General features: G+C 36.6%; 3 protein-coding genes across 3 annotated transcripts; all 3 read right to left on the reverse strand.

Annotated features, from left to right (window-relative positions):
• Positions 1-2,185: 2,185 nt before the first annotated feature.
• Positions 2,186-3,896, reverse strand: LOC119765566. The gene is made up of 2 exons (XM_038249682.1): positions 3,047-3,896; positions 2,186-2,981 (listed from the first exon to the last, which is right to left on the reverse strand). Exons 1-2 carry the CDS (start codon positions 3,749-3,751, stop codon positions 2,217-2,219), a joined length of 1,470 nt encoding a protein of 489 aa, XP_038105610.1. The 5' UTR covers positions 3,752-3,896; the 3' UTR covers positions 2,186-2,216.
• A 974-nt stretch (positions 3,897-4,870) lies between these two features.
• Positions 4,871-6,256, reverse strand: LOC119771101. Its single transcript, XM_038266493.1, has 3 exons — positions 6,235-6,256; positions 5,062-5,339; positions 4,871-5,001 (listed from the first exon to the last, which is right to left on the reverse strand). Exons 1-3 carry the CDS (start codon positions 6,254-6,256, stop codon positions 4,951-4,953), a joined length of 351 nt encoding a protein of 116 aa, XP_038122421.1. The 3' UTR covers positions 4,871-4,950.
• LOC6053143 (AH receptor-interacting protein) lies at positions 6,206-7,497 on the reverse strand. Its single transcript, XM_001869250.2, has 2 exons — positions 6,726-7,497; positions 6,206-6,668 (listed from the first exon to the last, which is right to left on the reverse strand). Exons 1-2 carry the CDS (start codon positions 7,337-7,339, stop codon positions 6,323-6,325), a joined length of 960 nt encoding a protein of 319 aa, XP_001869285.2. The 5' UTR covers positions 7,340-7,497; the 3' UTR covers positions 6,206-6,322.
• Between the last annotated feature and the right edge of the window lie 10,279 nt (positions 7,498-17,776).

The raw sequence follows: 17,776 nt of genomic DNA on the forward strand, positions 1-17,776 counted from the left end.
TTTGATGAATCCCTCTGAGAATAAGATTTTTGAGAGTTCGCTTGAGCTTTAGGGTGGGTCGATAGCTGTACTTCAATCAAAGTTTAACAATTTTGACAATTTTGATAATTTTGACAATTTTGACAATTTTGACAATTTTGACAATTTTGACAATTTTGACAATTTTGACAATTTTGACAATTTTGACAATTTTGACAATTTTGACAATTTTGACAACTTTGACAATTTTGACAATTTTGACAATTTTGACAATTTTGACAATTTTGACAATTTTCGACAATTTTGACAATTTTGATAATTTTAACAATTTTGATAATTTTAACAATTTTGACAATTTTGACAATTTTGACAATTTTGACAATTCTGACAATTTTGACAATTTTGACAATTTTGACAATTTTGACAGTTTTGACCATTTTGACAATTTTGACAACTATGTCAATTCAGTTAATTGTGTCAATTTTGTCAACTTTGTCAATTTTGACAATTTTGTCAATTTTGTCAATTTTGTAAATTTTGTAAATTTTGTAAATTTTGTAAATTTTGTAAATTTTGTAAATTTTGTAAATTTTGTAAATTTTGTCAATTTTGGCAATTTTGTCAATTTTGTCAATTTTGTCAATTTTGTCAATTTTGTCAATTTTGTCAATTTTGTCAATTTTGTCAATTTTGTCAATTTTGTCAATTTTGTCAATTTTGTCAATTTTGTTTATTTTGTCAATTTTGTCAATTTTGTCAATTTTGACAATTTTATCAATTATGACATTAGAATTTTAGAATTTTAGGATTTTAGAATTTTAGAATTTTAGAATTTTAGAATTTTAGAATTTTAGAATTTTAAGAATTTTAGAATTTTAGAATTTCAGATTTTTAGAATTTTAGAATTTTAGAATTTTAGAATTTTAGAATTTTAGAATTTTAGAATTTTAGAATTTTAGAATTTTAGAATTTTAGAATTTTAGAATTTTAGAATTTTAGAATTTTAGAATTTTAGAATTTTAGAATTTTAGCATTTTAGAATTTTAGAATTTTAGAATTTTAGAATTTTAGAATTTTAGAATTTTAGAATTTTAGAATTTTAGAATTTTAGCATTTTAGAATTTTAGAATTTTAGAATTTTAGAATTTTAGAATTTTAGAATTTTAGAATTTTAGAATTTTAGAATTTTAGAATTTTAGAATTTTAGAATTTTAGAATTTTAGAATTTTAGAATTTTAGAATTTTAGAATTTAAGAATTTTAGAATTTTAGCATTTTAGAATTTTAGAATTTTAGAATTTTAGAATTTTAGAATTTTAGAATTTTAGAATTTTAGAATTTTAGAATTTTAGAATTTTAGAATTTTAGAATTTTAGAATTTTAGAATTTTAGAATTTTAGAATTTTAGAATTTTAGAATTTTAGAATTTTAGAATTTTAGAATTTTAGAATTTTAGAATTTTAGAATTTTAGAATTTTAGAATTTTAGAATTTTAGAATTTTAGAATTTTAGAATTTTAGAATTTTAGAATTTTAGAATTTTAGAATTTTAGAATTTTAGAATTTTAGAATTTTAGAATTTTAAATTTTAGAATTTTAGAATTTTAGAATTTTAGAATTTTAGAATTTTAGAATTTTAGAATTTTAGAATTTTAGAATTTTAGAATTTTAGAATTTTAGAATTTTAGAATTTTAGAATTTTAGAATTTTAGAATTTTAGAATTTTAGAACTTAAGAATTTTAGAATTTTAGAATTTTAGAATTTTAAAATTTTAGAATTTTAGCATTTTAGAATTTTAGAATTTTAGAATTTTAGAATTTTAGAATTTTAGAATTTTAGAATTTTAGAATTTTAGAATTTTAGAATTTCAGAATTTTAGAATTTTAGAATTTTAGAATTTTAGGATTTTAGAATTTTAGAATTTTAGAATTTTAGAATTTTAGAATTTTAGAATTTTAGAATTTTAGAATGTTAGAATTTATAATTTTAGAATTTTAGAATTTTAGAATTTTAGAATTATAGAATTTTAGAATCTTAGAATTTCAGAATTTTAGAATTTTAGAATTTTAGAATTTTAGAATTTTAGAATTTTAGAATTTTAGAATTTTAGAATTTTAGAATTATAGAATTATAGAGTTTTAGAATTTTGGATTTTTATAATTTTAGAATTGGGAAATTTTCGAAAGAAAAAAGTCAGTCAACACTTCTTTTTTTTTGAAGTTTATTGTATCCATGGGCTCATTCAACTACGCACCTAACATTTTTCAAACTCTTCAGCTTATTTTTAGCCTCAGCGCTCAACTTGGGGCAGCTTTGAACGGTGAGTTTCTTAAGGGTGTGACAATGCTCCAGGATGTAATCAACAGATTGATCAGTGAGAAAAAAACAATCATTTAGTGACATTCTTTCCAGTTGCTTCAAATTCTGACATAGCACCAGAACTACTTCATCATCCAGGGTTATCATTGCTGACAGTTGAATTTCTTCCAGTTGCGGGCAAAGACGGATAAATTTTATCAACAGCTTCTTAGGAATATCGCAACCATAAATTTTCAAACATTTTAGGCTATCAAAGTACTCCGTAAGTCGATCATGTGTGTTTTCAACATGCAATGAATGTAATTCTAATCGTTGAAGCGTGGCGCAAAACAGTTCAAGCGCTTCAAAAATGTCTAACCAACTATTGAATGTACAATAGAATAAGCCAATATCGACAATGTTTGGTGAATTATCGAAATATTTGTACAAACTATCGCTTGTTGGAATGATACCGCTCAATTTGAAATTAATTAATTTTAGGTTTTTTGCCACGGTAAAGTCACGTACTACTTTATGGCATGGAAAAAATTTAGATTGTATATAACAATAATAGGTAGAGGCTTTTAAAGATAGACACTCCAATTCATTCATAGTAGATAAACATGCTAACGACGTTGTTTCCATTGACAAACAGAATGAGATACTTTTTAGTTTTGGAAGCGCCTTGCCAATTTCGATCAGATCCTAAAAATGAAAAAAAGTTTTTCTAGAGTTTTTGTGATTAAAAATTGTAAAAACAATCATTCAACCTTATTGGAAAAGTCTCCTTCTCGTGCCGTAAAATGCGTCAACTGCTTCAATTGGATGATCTCCTTCAACATGGTTGGTTCGTAGTCTAAGGTGAGGCCTTCCAGAGAATCTTTGAGGGAGTGGATTAAATTAATAATCTTATTTTCATCTAAACCAGCTGGCAAATCGATTCTCTTTAACTGTGTAAACGACGGTACAAGAAAGTTAAGCACATCTCCGCTTATTTTAGATATCATCAAGCTTTCCACATGGCTCAAATCTAAGTTGATGACTAGTCTAGAACTTTTTGACTGATTCAAATTGGTCAATTGAAGGCTCTTCAGACTCTCCATAGGTTTCAACAGTTCAAGCAGCTTTGAAAGGGAAAATTCACAATCGATTATTTTCAGATCCACTATTGCCTTCCCAAACGTTGTCCACCAAGAATCAACCGTCGAAATCCGAACTTTCTCTAGCGACAAATTCCTCGCCGGCACCAGATACTCCGGCTTGTACTCTCTGTCCAGCACGAATCCCTCGGGAAACTTGAGCAGAATCCGTTCCATCAGCGCCGGACATCCGTCCACGATCGACCTCCAGCTGCGGCAAATTAGACGAAATTCCAGCAGCTGATGCACGCTGACGTGCCCGAAGATCTGCTCCCAGACCTTCGAGGGCACACGGGACACGATGTCCATGTCTGGTTTGATTGTATGGTTGGCCATTGTTTATGTTTCCGAAGTTGTCACCGCCGCGAAGAATGGAACCGAACTGAACTGGACGTTTATGCTAAAACACCGATTGCTGCGATAAGATCGACTCAACGAGCGAGTGCTGAATGTGGAGAGTCAGCACACGGAGGATAGGCATTACACGAAATCGAGTTCGATTACACGAAATTCAGTTCAGGTACGATTACATACTTTCGTGTAACAGGGGTCGAACTGGATTTCGTGTAAAATTGAAATTGAAACGTTTCACCCGTTTCACCGGTTGGAAAATTGCATACATGCGGGCGTATTTTCATTTTGTTTCGGATTTTTATTTATTGATTATTAAATTGCAATAAAAACTGGCGCATCAAATATTTTTTTATTATATTCTAAATTGTTTACAATTATTTTATCCATTTCACAATAGAGGAATTGATATTTTTGCTGAAATTCAAGTTGACACACTCCGCTCCCAGGTCATGGCGTAATTTTTGTTGCAGGGAGTGGCCGTGGCCTCTTGGCAATGCCCATCCGGATCCACAGGTCCTGACGGATGTCACGGAAACTCAGCGATACCGGCAACAACTCTTTCCCGTCCAAATTTCTCCAGATTTTCAATCCGGATCGATCGCATTTTGGTGCACTAAGTCGATGATGTTGATGAGACTTGGAACGGCTTTCGGGTTGATCTTCTGTAGAAAATCCGGCGGGTGCCACCTGGAAAGAGTGCAACATTTTATCAGTCTTCAGGAATATCGGCCGAGGATCGTGTCAACGAACTATAAGGGCTCAGGTTGGGGCTCTGCTCGCGAAGTCGGACCTTCTTTTCCCCGGATATGAAGCATATTAGTTGCCACAACAGGTTGGGGGGAGCTAGAGGAAGCCATCAGTTGTTCCTGATGAGGACCCGGAGTTCAACACCGCCGTTGGCTGTTTATTTTGGGAAGGGCGGTGGACGTTTCCCGGCTGGGATAAGAGCGCCACCGCCACCTAGGCGTGCCCGAACCGGGAGTTCGCGATCATGGAAGCGCATCCGGGCCTGGGAGCTAATGAATCCTTGGGACGGGATTCGATTTCAAGCACTTCGTCCTCCTTCGAGAAGGATACGGATTTGGCCGCCTTACCGTCCGAGATCATGCGGTCAAAGATGCGCCGTCGCAAGGAAAGCGTCTGTTCGTCACCTGCCGTGACCACCTTGGCAGGGATCTTCTTCACCGGAATGACGTTCTGGATTTGGGAGGGAGTCGGCGGGTGGGTTGTTGCTGAAAAAGTTTAAACGTTAGTGAGGCAGTCTGACTTTTGACCAAATGATCAACACTTACCGGAGACTTCTTCAGTATCCCGGCGGGCGCTTCGTCACTCTGCTTTCTCTCTTCGGTTGCTCTTCTCGCCCAGCCGCGAAAAGATTGAACCGCCGCCGCCGCCGAAACTGTAATTCTTCTTCCCAAGCGCCTCGATATTCTTGTGACCTTTGAGGCAATATTCTTCGGCGGTTTCCTTCCGTTTCCGGCGTCGTCAATGTCGTCGTCAAATTCTCCATCCTCCTCCTCTTCGTCATTGGAGTTGCGCTTGAGCCGTTCAACGACGGCACTCCCCTCGCCTATGCTACCGACCCTCGATGCGCACAATGTTCGTGGTAGATCCGCCGCCAGCCGGAAGTGTGATTTTGTGCTCGAAAAAGTCTTTACTCGATTTGCTCGGCAGAGACCGTCCAATTTCCTACAAGTTTGTCTTTGACCACTTTTTGATACGATGCAACGGCTTCGAGATACAGAAATATTTAAATTACGAATTACAAAAATAATTAAAACACTTACGCCCTTTCCAAATGTCATTATCGAGTGAAACTGGCTCCATTTACACAAAAATGGCTTACATAAGCGTAGGATAACATGTCTACAAAGTTTCATTGAAATCGGGGAGGGTCCGGTACAACCAAGTCCCTATTTGCCATGAAATTGCTCTTTTCTCCGCAGTGCGTGGCAGAATGGTTACGCTGTCCGCTTTGTAAGCGGATGATTCTGGGTTCGATTCCCATCTGCTCCAACCTTCCATCGGATCAGGAAGTAAAGTGTCGGTCCCGGCCTTGGTTGTTAGGCCGTTAAGTCATTCCAGGTGTAGGAGTCGGCTTACATAAGCGTAGTTTCATTGAAATAGGTGAGGATCGAGAGAAAAGTACCTAAAAAATTCCTGTTTTAGGCTGGAATTGCTCAAAAGCGAAAATTACAAAATTACACCAAAAGGTGGCGTTGAATGTGTCAGATCATTTTCAAGTGTGAGGATTTTTGAGTAAAATTTCATAACAACAAACTTTGTCGAAGACGGCAAAACGATCCGATTCAACCCTGAATCCGAAGTTAAGACGATTCAAATGTAGCGGCCTTCGATTGTCAGCTTTTTATAGAGATATTTCATAATATTAATATTTCGGTACGGATCGGTTCTTTTTCAATAAATAAGATGCGCTTTACGATATGGCCACAAAGTTTTAATACTCGACACAATAAGATTATACATTCCGGAAAGACACACTTAACAGTAAGCAACAGTTTGTAAGTCAATTTTAAGCTAAAAACTAGAGATCTAAAACATCTTCTGATACTTGAGCTTGTCCTCGACGTCCTTCAGCCGGACCAGTTCCTGCAGCTGGCGCAGTTCCTTCGCGACGGCCGGTCCCAGCGTCGGATCGAGCGCCGCCGCCCGCTCAAAGTCCTCCCGGGCCCGGTCCGGATTCCACGCGCCCACGTGGGCCTTGGCGCGCCGAAAGAGCGCCTTCACCGAGTCCCGTTCGTACTTGTCCAGCACCTCCGAGCAGTGCTCGATGACGGCGTAAAAGTCGCGCTCCAGCAGCTTGCACTGGGAGTAGTTGAGCAGGAGGGGGACCTTCAGAGCGGCCAGCTCGTTCCACTCGGTGTCGTGCGGTTTTTCCCTAAAAAAAAAACGACAGCTCAGAGTCGCTAGCAAGCTAGTCAGTGACAAGACTCACTTGAGCATCAGCTGTTCAATCAGCCCGGCCGCGTACGAGTACGCCTCCATCGCCCCCGCCAAATCCTTCGCCGCGTAGCACCCATTTCCCTTCTCCCGCAGCTGCCCGACCTGGCCCAGCTTCTCCTCGTCGCTCAGCTGCCACGACTCCTTCTGGTACTCGTCCGGGTCCTCCACCCCGATCACCTCCAGCACAAACTCCAAATCCTGCGGACAGTTGAAGATCTCGTCCAGATCGCCGTAACCGATGCCCTCGTTCTGGATGGTCATCCCGCAGCAGTGCTTGCGCTGATCGGACGGCTTCAACGCGTCCCGGATGGTCTTCGCCACGAACGGGTACTGCTGGACGAGCGACTTGTCGCACCGGAAGCTGGCCACCTCATTCAGGGCCATCTTCTGCACGCAAACTTCCCACACCTCCAGCTTGAACTTTTTCCCCAGCACCAGCTCCATCGGTTTGCCCTGCTCGCGGCTGTCGTCCAGCACCGTGCCGTCCAGCTTGCGCGTCTGGTAGTGGAACCTGATCCGGGTGCCGTCCCGGAACGGAACCGCCCGCGTTCCGGCGTGCAGCGTTCGCTTCACGATCTTCGACTCGTCGTTCACGCACGGATCCATCGCTTCGAACGACTAAAACTAGGTCAACAGACTAAAAAAAAAATGTTACGTCCTTGGAGACACGCAAAGGACAACAAAACTCCAGAAACGGAACCGAGCTTCTTTGGAAAACAACACACACAGAAACCACCCACTTCGATCGGGTTCGATTTTTGACAGCTGATACGGTGGGAGGGGGGTTGTTTACCACCCACTTTGCTCACGGCTCACGGCGGTGAGATGAGCTCACCTGCACAGAGAGAGAAGGTTTAAAGTGTTAGAGATTCTCTGAGATTTCGAAAAAACAACTTTTTGATTATTTTTTGAATCATGTTTGCAACTTCAACAATTTACGTGGAATTTTCCGAGGATTCGAAAAATGACAAAGTTTAGCGCCCCAAAATTGCCGTTTTGATGGCATACAGGGCTAAATAAACGAAAAAAATCAACAATCAGAAAAACTATGAGCAAAACTGCGATTGGTCAAAAAGTTTATACCGAGGCTGTTGCAAAAATATATTGGTGACAGTTATTTGCAAAAAGCTATGAAAAAAGTCAAACCAATTCCGTATTTTTATGGCATATTTTGAAGTGCCTTCAAAAAAAAAAAAAAAAAAAAAATAAGAATATCAACAAAACACAAATTAGCTATGCAAAGATTCTGAATTCGACTAAATAATATCAGGATTGCTCAAAATGAATCTATGACATTTCCCCGAAACCCATATTACCGAAGGGACATTTCCCCGAATGCCACTTCCCCGAAAAGACACTTCCCCTAATAGTCATTTCCCCGAATTCCATTTACCCGAATTTCCCATTTCCCCTAATCGTCCACATCCCCGAATGCCATTTTCCCGAATGGGCCACAATCCCGAATGCCACTTACCCGATTAGTCATATCCCTGAATAGTCATTTCCCTGAATGCCATTTCCCCGAACGAGGTCAAGCGGAAATGCCCGGTGCCCCGGAGCGCGCGCGCTCCTGGGCACCGGGCATTTCCGCTTGACCTCGTTCGGGGAAATGGCATTTTAAAAGAAAAAAAATGATGACAATTTTTATCGCATCAAACAATTTAAAGGTTCGCATTGGCCTTGAATAATCAATTTTCTTTTTGGCTTCATTCAGAACAGAAGTAGCATTTTAGGTGGGATTCAATACAAATTCAAATACAATGAATATTGTTACAGACCTTTTTTTATACATATATTCTCAAAACAAATACTTTTTTCTTATAGACATGATAATAATAATGCAATAGCAGTTTTGTTATTTTTTATGATTCAAAAAACGTAGTACAGAACCCCGTACACACTGATCATTTTATTGCTGGATTGGGATTTGGCGAAAAGTATAATCAACAAAAACTTTTAATAAAATTTGAACCAGCCTTATGTACCTATTTGTCCGATTTTTGGGTTCTTTGACAAAATTCGAAAAAAGACAAATTTCCTTGCAAATTTCTCAAAAACAACATCTAATTATGCGGTTTAATACAAATGTTAATTGAACAAAAAAAAATCTAGTACAGTCCAGACTTGATTATCCGAAGGCTTCGGAAAAATTTCACTTCGGATAATCGAATCACGAAAAAAAATTGTTATGCCTATTTTTTATTGTCGAGCGTATGTCCCCTAAACTACGTTAAAGTGATTTAGAACTTTTAAACCCAAGCCCAATATGGCGGTGTTGAAATATTGAAAAAAAAAGCATTTTATTATTTAATAGGCAATCAACTATTCAAATTTTACTAAAATGGGGTCGCAGAACTCAAATTTGATGTTTAAAACAAGAAAAAGAAGAAAAAAAACGAAAACAAAATTTTGTTTTTTATTCGATTTTTCCAAGTCCCATACAAACCTTCGGATAATCGAACTTCGGATAATCGAAACTTCGGATAATCGAGTCTGGACTGTAATTGGGTCCTAAAATTAAGCTTAAATTTGTTGTGGTTTGGTTGAGCGTTTTAGCAGAATGTTTTACTATGAATACAAAGAGACGAGTTGTTCCTTTTAATTCCGCTATAATTTGTGATATCATTGTTACAACGATAAGGCTTATATTTCTAAGTACAATGACCCTTTGAACGACCGCAAAGGATTTAAAATGGATTTTTAATTCATTTTAAAAAAAATCATTCCACGGCCCTTCTTGGCATAAAACCTTCTACTTGACAGCTCGTTCCAAGGGGACCATAGTTGATCCATCGAAAAAATGTTGTCTTGTCAATAACTTTTTATTTGCATAAAAATGAAAAAAAAAGTCATCAGAAATGGTTTTTAATTATGTTTTTTTACCGTTGATCATAAAAATTGACAAAGAGCTTTACTACCCAATTTACAACATTTAATCAACAGCATACCCAAAAAGCTGTTTGTTCGGTAAAATTGAGAAAGAAAATAACTGTTAGTCATGGAAAAGACTTTAGCGAAAATGATGATTAGGGGATATGAAAATTTAAATTTAAATAAACGGCAATTGGCAATTGGTGTCACTTCGGGGAAATGGCATTCGGGAAAATGGCCGATTAGGGGAAATGATATTCGGGGATATAGCCGATTAGGGGAAATGATATTCGGGGAAATGGCATTCGGGGATGTAGCTGATTAGGGGAAGTGGTATTCGGGGATGTGGCCATTTAGGGGAAATGATTTTCGGAGAAATGGCATTCGGGGAAATGTCATTCGGGGAAATGAGCTAGACCCGCTCAAAATGACCATTTTATAGTTAAAAGAAGGTTTGCAATTGAATATTCCAGCCGTTTTTTCACCCACGTGGTAGCTGTCTGACATATGGCGTCGCGGTGTGCATCAAGCTTTCATAGCATGGTAAGGAAAATTTGATGCTTTTTCTGGGAAAACCGTTGATTCCGGAGACATCGGATTGTTTGCGGATGCGCCAGCTCTAGGTACAACGAATCCGTGTGCTCTCTTCGGGAAAGTGTTCTCCAGACCATTCCCCTTAGGCCTGACCATATCAGAAGTTGACGCGTGATTTACCCAGACCTGTAGGAGCGTTTGAACAAAAAGTTACGATTTCCCATGGTAATTGTAAAATATTTGCAACGGCCTAACAAGTCCAAACACAAAAATATTACTGTAATGACAAAAGTAACTTTCTCTTGGAATAAAAGGTGGGCAAATTTTGCTACATTAAAAGTTTTTTTCTCGTTTTGAAAATGAAAACTTTTACTGCTAGAGTTTTTGAAAATCTCATTAAATGAAAGTTAAAAAAATAATTAAGAAGCTGTTTTTTTTCTGGTGATATTTAGTATCTTTGAAAACGAACTTGATTTTCAATAAATGTGAATCGAAGATTTTTTGTAACTTTCATTTTTTAAAGGGTTATTTAAAATGGATGAAAATAAACATTTTTGTGCATGTTTCTATTGTAAAATTTTCTCAGCAACACGAATATGTTAAAATTATCACCGGAAAATGTGATCTAAGGGGTCCCCCGAGCAAAAAATTACAACGAAAAAATTCACTAAAAGTAAAAGTGTTAAACTGCCTTACCCAAAGCGTTCTTAGTCTCAGATGGTAGTCCTAGATGTCTCCTACAAGCTGCAGGTCGAACCAAGTTGATATCTGGATGGAACTCTTTTTAATTTGAGTTTAAAAAATATGCTATTTTTTCACTAAAATGCCAATAACTCTTTTTAGATTTAACCAATTGCACTACTTCTCCCTGCGTTATGTTGCATTTTTAAGCCCTTTTAGATGCATTTTGGATTTTGAAATTAAATTGAATTTTGCCTAAGTTATAGCCTTTTTAATATGTTTGACGTTTTTGAACCATCAAACTTTGTGTCCGGATCCCCCACTTCCCGTTGTCCTAGAGTGCTCATATTTTGGCTGGTAGTTTTATATGTACAAACAACTCCTGAAAATTTCAGGCAGATTCGAGGGCAGATTGGTGCAGGGCTGCGGAGTCGGGTCATATTTCAAACGACTCCGACTCCGGCTTTCTCAGATTAGCTGACTCCGACTCCGACTCCGGCTCCGGCTTTGAACAAATGGTTGGCTCCGACTCCGACTCCGGCCTACCAACTCTAGCCGACTCCGACTCCGACTTCAGCTTTCAACAAATGGTTGGCTCCGACTCCGACTCCGAATCCACATGTTTTTAAATGTTTCAAAAGTTAGTTAACTATTATTAGTTAATTATTTTTAAAGCATTGATAAATAGGATTATTTAAATACTCTCTAAGCGTCTGGTTTTTCTCAAGAAAAATAAGTTAAGTAAAAGTAAAATAAAGTAAATAAACGGAAAAAAGTTTCAAGGTAACAAGTTTTATACGTTATGGAAACAGAAATCAAAAAATATCTTCAGTTTTAGAGGCATTTTGAGAAGAACAGTTTTGTAAGTAAATTTGGATTCACTTGCTTAACCTCAAATTTGAAAATATTTTTTTCAAATCTAATAAATTTGAATATTAAATTGTTATTTTTGAATGAATAACTAAAAGAAATCTGGCTTTAATGATCTATTGAACATTAAAATTCAATTTGCTCACTTTCAGGCTGACATTTGTAAGAAGCACAGTGACAGGCACCTTGTTTTTTAAATGACAATTTTAAACGAAACTTTTTTTTTGTTTTTTTGTTAAGACGTACATGGACATCACGCCATGGCTGAAGGAGATTATTATTGCAAATCAATGTATCTAAACAATTTCTTCGTGGAAAGGACGCTTAAGATGTCCTTTTCAAATATCGGTGACATGGAAAGTATTTTACCCTGGAAATTTTCAAATTATTTTAATTTTAAAATTTTATATACTTTAAAAAGGAGGCGCACGATACTTCGTGAATCTTCACCTAAAACGAAGCTTTATGGATAATATTGCGCCTCCATCAAATATATGAAAAACATTAAATTATAATAAAATCAAATATCCACAAGTAAAATATTTTCTAGGACACAAATATTTAATTTTTTAATAAACATTGATTTGCAATGATTATCACCTTCCGTCATATTGGCGTAAGACATACAGTATGAGAAAATTCGTACCAGTTGATAATATTTGACTCTGTGTTTTTTATTTATAAAATTTGACAAATAAATTAAAATCCTATATTTTGTTCTATACATTTTTTTATAAGTTCATTTTTGTTTTGAATTCTTGAGATTTGTTCAACGATATCTTGAGATTAGTTCAACGATATCAAAATAGTTTACCTAAAATCAACATCAACATCAACAATCAGTGATTATTTCAAATTTGTTGCAACTTCTTTTGACATTTTTTGTTAACACTTTGATTTTCTTGTACTCAGTTATAAACAAAATGCGCATGTTGAGTTCCATGTTAGAGATTGTTATTATCGTTGATTATTTGTTACGAAAGTTAAACTGTCAGTGACTCTTTTTCGATCTGCAAAAACAGTGATTACTATTTATAATCTTTTTATGTACCTTGTAATTTTTTCCTAAAAAATGATTTAGCTTAAAACCTCTAAGACATTCGCTATCGGGGTAAAAGATGACTTTGTGTGTACTTTTTTCAGAAATAACTGGATGATTTGGTCAAATTTGAATTGAAAGGGAACATAAATAATATGAATAATATTATTTATTAAATATAGTCAGACTACATAACCAATATTTTTTTTATTTTTTTTGAATTATGATACTACATACTTAGGTTATAATTTAGTGATTATAGTGTAATAACTTAATTGGGTACTAAAGCCCTATGTCAATTTCTATGTACAACGGTAAAAAACACGTTTAAAAAACATTTCTGATCACTTTTTTTTCATTTTAATGCAAATTTTTTTTTTCGACAAGACAACATTTTTTCGATGGATCAACTATGGTCCCCTTGGAACGAGCTGTCAAGTAGGAGCTTTTCTGTCAAGAAGGACCGCGAGGTAAATTTTTCAAAATTGATTTAAAAATCAATTTTAAACTTTTTGTGGTCGTACAAAGGGTCATTGTACTCAGAAAAATAAGCTTTATCGCTGTAAACAATAATATCAGCAATCTAAGCATCATTTTAGGACCCAATTAGAGCTTTTCAATCACAATAAAAAGCATCAAATACATAATGGCATCTGATAAATCAATTAAAACTATAAGTTGTTTTGTAAATTAAGCTGTTATACATATAGGAAATACTGAACAATAAAAAAACATATTTTTTATTGAATTAAAGATAACTCTGGCTCCGACTCCGACTCCGACTCCGGGTTATCAGAAATCTTCGGCTCCGACTCCGACTCCGACTCCAGCTCATAAATTTTAGCCGACTCCGGCTCCGACTCCAACTGTTCGAGTTTTGACGACTCCGACTCCGACTCCGACTCCAGGTCCTTAAAAAGACCCGACTCCACCGACTCCGGCTCCGACTCCACAGCCCTGGATTGGTGAAGTCCAAACGACGTCCCATACAAAGGGGTATGCCCTGTTCGTGGACTCGATCTTACCCAGTCAAATCAATCCGAATTCTGAAACGGAATCTAATTAGAATCGTATACAAATTCCGTTTCAAACGCAACAACCGGCTCGAACACGGAACCGGTTGTTGCGTTTGAAACGGAATTTTTATACGATTCTAATTAGATTCCGTTTCAGAATTCGGATTGATTTGACTGGGTAAAAAAAATAATCTCATGACTCACATCTCACGCTTCACGCAAAACCCCGTTCCCTTCCACAACACTGTTCTCACACCCACACAAACAAACATCCCGTTACCTCGCACCACCACAACCGCTACGTTGATGAATGAATCTTTCCCCTCCACCGCATGAATAATAGGTCTATTCCCGTACTGCAGAATTCTGCAATTCTGCACGAAATCGGCAGCAGAGCGTTCCCGTACTTTTCTGCAACAAAAGTAACTTTTTTCCCAGGCAGAACTTCTGCAATGAGAGAGACAGAAGTTGCAGCAAAACCGTTCCCGTACTTTTCTGCAAGCTCTCTCTTCTCTTTCTTGTTGAAAAGTGACTGCAAGTTGGTGTGATGGATGTTGAGTACACGCTTACATAAAGTTTGCTATTTGGGTGAAATCAAGCATTTTATTATTAGTTGTAATATTTTTTTTTGTTTTATTATTACTAAATTGAATTAGTCTTTTGAAGAGACGATTGTATATTTTGAATTGATGGATTTTTTGGGTAATTAGTTTTTTTTATGTCTGGTTTTATTGAGAACGATTTTTTTGTGTTAACGATTTCATGCTTAGTTCATTGATGTAAAGGATATAGCGATATTTTTTAGTGTTAAAATGATAACTTTTTGAATAGACTAAATATGTGTGTTTAAATAATAGGTAAATTTAATTGCCAAATAATAAATTGTACCTTTAACGGTGCTACCAATTTGTATTCTTATTTGAACAAAAAAATGTGATGTAATTTAGTCGAATTCTTAAATTTTAGGAAGTTTAAATTCTAAAATTCGGAAATTCTTAAATGCGCCATCTTGAATCACAAAAAGTACATTTTTTTGGAGTCGTTAGAAAATCAGGTTTAGAGGATTTACAGATTTAACATTTTGACGAGTTCTTCGGAAAATAGAGTACGAACTGTTTCTATTTTTTTTTTAATATTTGAGTTTTCATTTTTTTTGTACAGAATTTTAAAATTTTACTTATTTTTGTTTTTTAGTTTCTTTATTTTTTGTTATTTTTTTTTTAAACTGTAACTTTTGAATTTTTGGTGTTCTGAACTTTGAAATATTCAAACTTTTGATTCATTTATTTCGAATTTAAAAATATTTGAATTTTTAAGTTTAGGAACTTTTAAGTAAAGTTATTTTTGTATTTCGAATTTAGAAAATTAAGATTTTTTTTGAAATTTTCAATGTTTAATTTTTAATTATTTGTATTTTTCAAGTTTTGAATTTCTGATTTATTGTTTTTTTCTGAAATAAATATTTGCATTTTTAAATTTATCTAATATCTGATTATTTTTTTCAGGTTCCTCAATTTGAAAATAGTTTTTTTTTATATTTTTAATCACGAATTTCTTAATTTTCAGATTTCTAAATTTATGAGTTTCAAAATTGTAGAGTTTGTGATTCATTTTTTTTTATTTGTCAATTTCGCTGCGTCACCGTTGTTCTTCGATGTGAAATCCAATCATAATTTATTTATGTTATCTTTCAAATATTTTGCTATTAAAACATGTATTTATGGTTTATATAAATATACCTTCTATATTAAACCTTTTTCTTTTTTTAATTATGTTTTTAAAACGTACCTGCCATTCTCATTTCTTAAATTGTTTACCTAATGTAAAAGTTTTGAGTTGTTTCTAATATAAAATGTCTACCTAAGCATTATTAATTTCTAGTTTAATATATGGTACATGCTTGATTTTTTAGATAAAATGTTGATTTGCATAAAAAATAAGTCCTCGTTCTAGAGGTAAACTTCTTTCAATTACAATTTTTGTCAATCCATTTTTTTAATTGTTTTGAAATAATAAAAAAAACTTCAATACCCAATTTGAGTAAATGCACTCAACTGTGTACAATATTGCAGAAAAAGTACTGGAACGCGCTACCCAGGCAAAAGTTTTACGGCTTCTCTCCTTGCAGAACTTCTGCAAAAGAGAGAGATGAAGAGAGCGAGCTGAAAAGTACGGGAACGTGCTGCAAAAAAGTGACTTATGCTGGCTGCAGAATTCTGCAGAAGCTGCAGAAATTCTGCAATTCTGCAAGTACGGGAATAGACCTAATGAATGAACAACCAAAACAAACCAGCTGATTTTGACAGGCATCGATTTCACTGCACTAGTGTGCGTGTGTTCGCTTGTCTCTCTGTTTGGTGTTGTGTTCCAACTCCGTCGTCATCCGCACGCGAAACGCGCGCGCGCGCTCAAATTTCGTAAACAAACCCCCTGTACGTGTGTTCCGGATTTTCGGTTCCGCGCGATGAAGCCGCGCCTCGACTCGATCTACCTGGTGGCCAACCTGGCCGGGTACGACTTTGGCAACGTGGTGCTGCTGGCGGATGACGTCGCCGCGATCGCCACCGTCCTGGCGGAACTTTCGGACGCGGACTGTGTGGCGCACTGCGAGCAGTTGCTGTTTTTGGGCCACGTCCTGGCCAGGGCGCTGGAGGCGAGCCGACGGGTGGTGCGGAACTTTGAGGAGCTGGAGGAGCTGCTGCGGGTGAATTGGGCGGACGGTGGAAGGGGCGCGGAACGGCGGTGGTGTTGGGTGAGGGAGGAGTGCGGGAGGGGGATGTTGAACCGGGTGGCGCGGAGGATTTTGGGGGCGGACGGGGGGGAGGTTTGTGTGGGGATTGTGAGGGCGTTCTACAGGAAGTACAGTGAAAAGCGCGAGTTCCGGAAGGTGATTGGGGAGGTGACGGGGGCGTTGGTTTGGCGGGGAAGTGCGGAAGGTTATTTGGGGTTGAGAGCGCGGGTGGAACCGGAAGTGGGGCGAGTGTTGGGTGGGTTGGGGAAGTTGGAGGACTTTCGGGGGGAGGAACCGGATAAGCTGATCAAGGGGGCGACCAGGTGGAACCTGCCAGCATTGGTCAGCATGCACGGCGCGAATTCCGTTGATTCAGAACGGTTTACAAAGATTGTTACCGGAATAACGGTCATTTTGAGAACCGGAAACGAAACATTTCTTCAAAAACAGCTTCAAGCTGTTAGAGAAATGTCCAAGGACGACAAACTCCTTAAAAAGTACCAAGATCTAACCAAATTCAAACCATTTTACGTGGCCAACCTGGAGCTTCTAAAGAGTCACCAAAGAATCCTTAAAAATCAGGACCTCCTCTACGACTCGAACACGATTCTGCTGTGCCATTTGATCTACCAGAAGCATCAACCGGCGCAGTTTCTGGAAGACTTTCTCAACCCAAATTCCGTTGGTGGTTCCGCAAATCTGGAACTAATCCTAGCCGAGCTGCAGAACTTTGCCGGATGATGGTTGTAAGTATGGGTGTAGTTTTAAGAAAAAAATAAAATTCTCTGGGAAACTATAAAAAAAAATACAGTTAAATCAAAAGTACAATTTAAATCATGATTAAACATTTTTCTATTATAATTTTTCGAAAAATAGTTAGCTCGAAAAACCGCAATAAAATAATTATTTTTGTGCAAATGAGAAAAAAATGTTCTCAAATTGGTTGTGATCACAGACAAATGAAATTAACATTCGTTAAACCTTTTTTCAAATCTTGACTTTTTTTTGATAAGGTCCTATAAACAAATGTAAACATTGAGTGTATCCCGCTTACTCCGATTGACTTTGACATAAGGTGTGAAAGGGATACACTCAATGTTTACATTTGTTTATAGGACCTTATCAAAAAAAAGTCAAGAAATCAAAATTCAATCAATCAGAGCCATCTAGTGTTGTGAACGATTGCAGTAACAAAACAAAATTTTCGCTAGATTGCTCGCATACAAGTTTTGAACAACTGTCAATCGCGTGTAAACAATCTGTGGTGAGTTCAAAATTGCCGTGGTGAAAATTGCGCTCGT

This window comes from Culex quinquefasciatus, chromosome 1, assembly GCF_015732765.1.
Source record: "Culex quinquefasciatus strain JHB chromosome 1, VPISU_Cqui_1.0_pri_paternal, whole genome shotgun sequence".
Classification (NCBI taxonomy): Eukaryota; Metazoa; Arthropoda; class Insecta; order Diptera; family Culicidae; genus Culex; species Culex quinquefasciatus.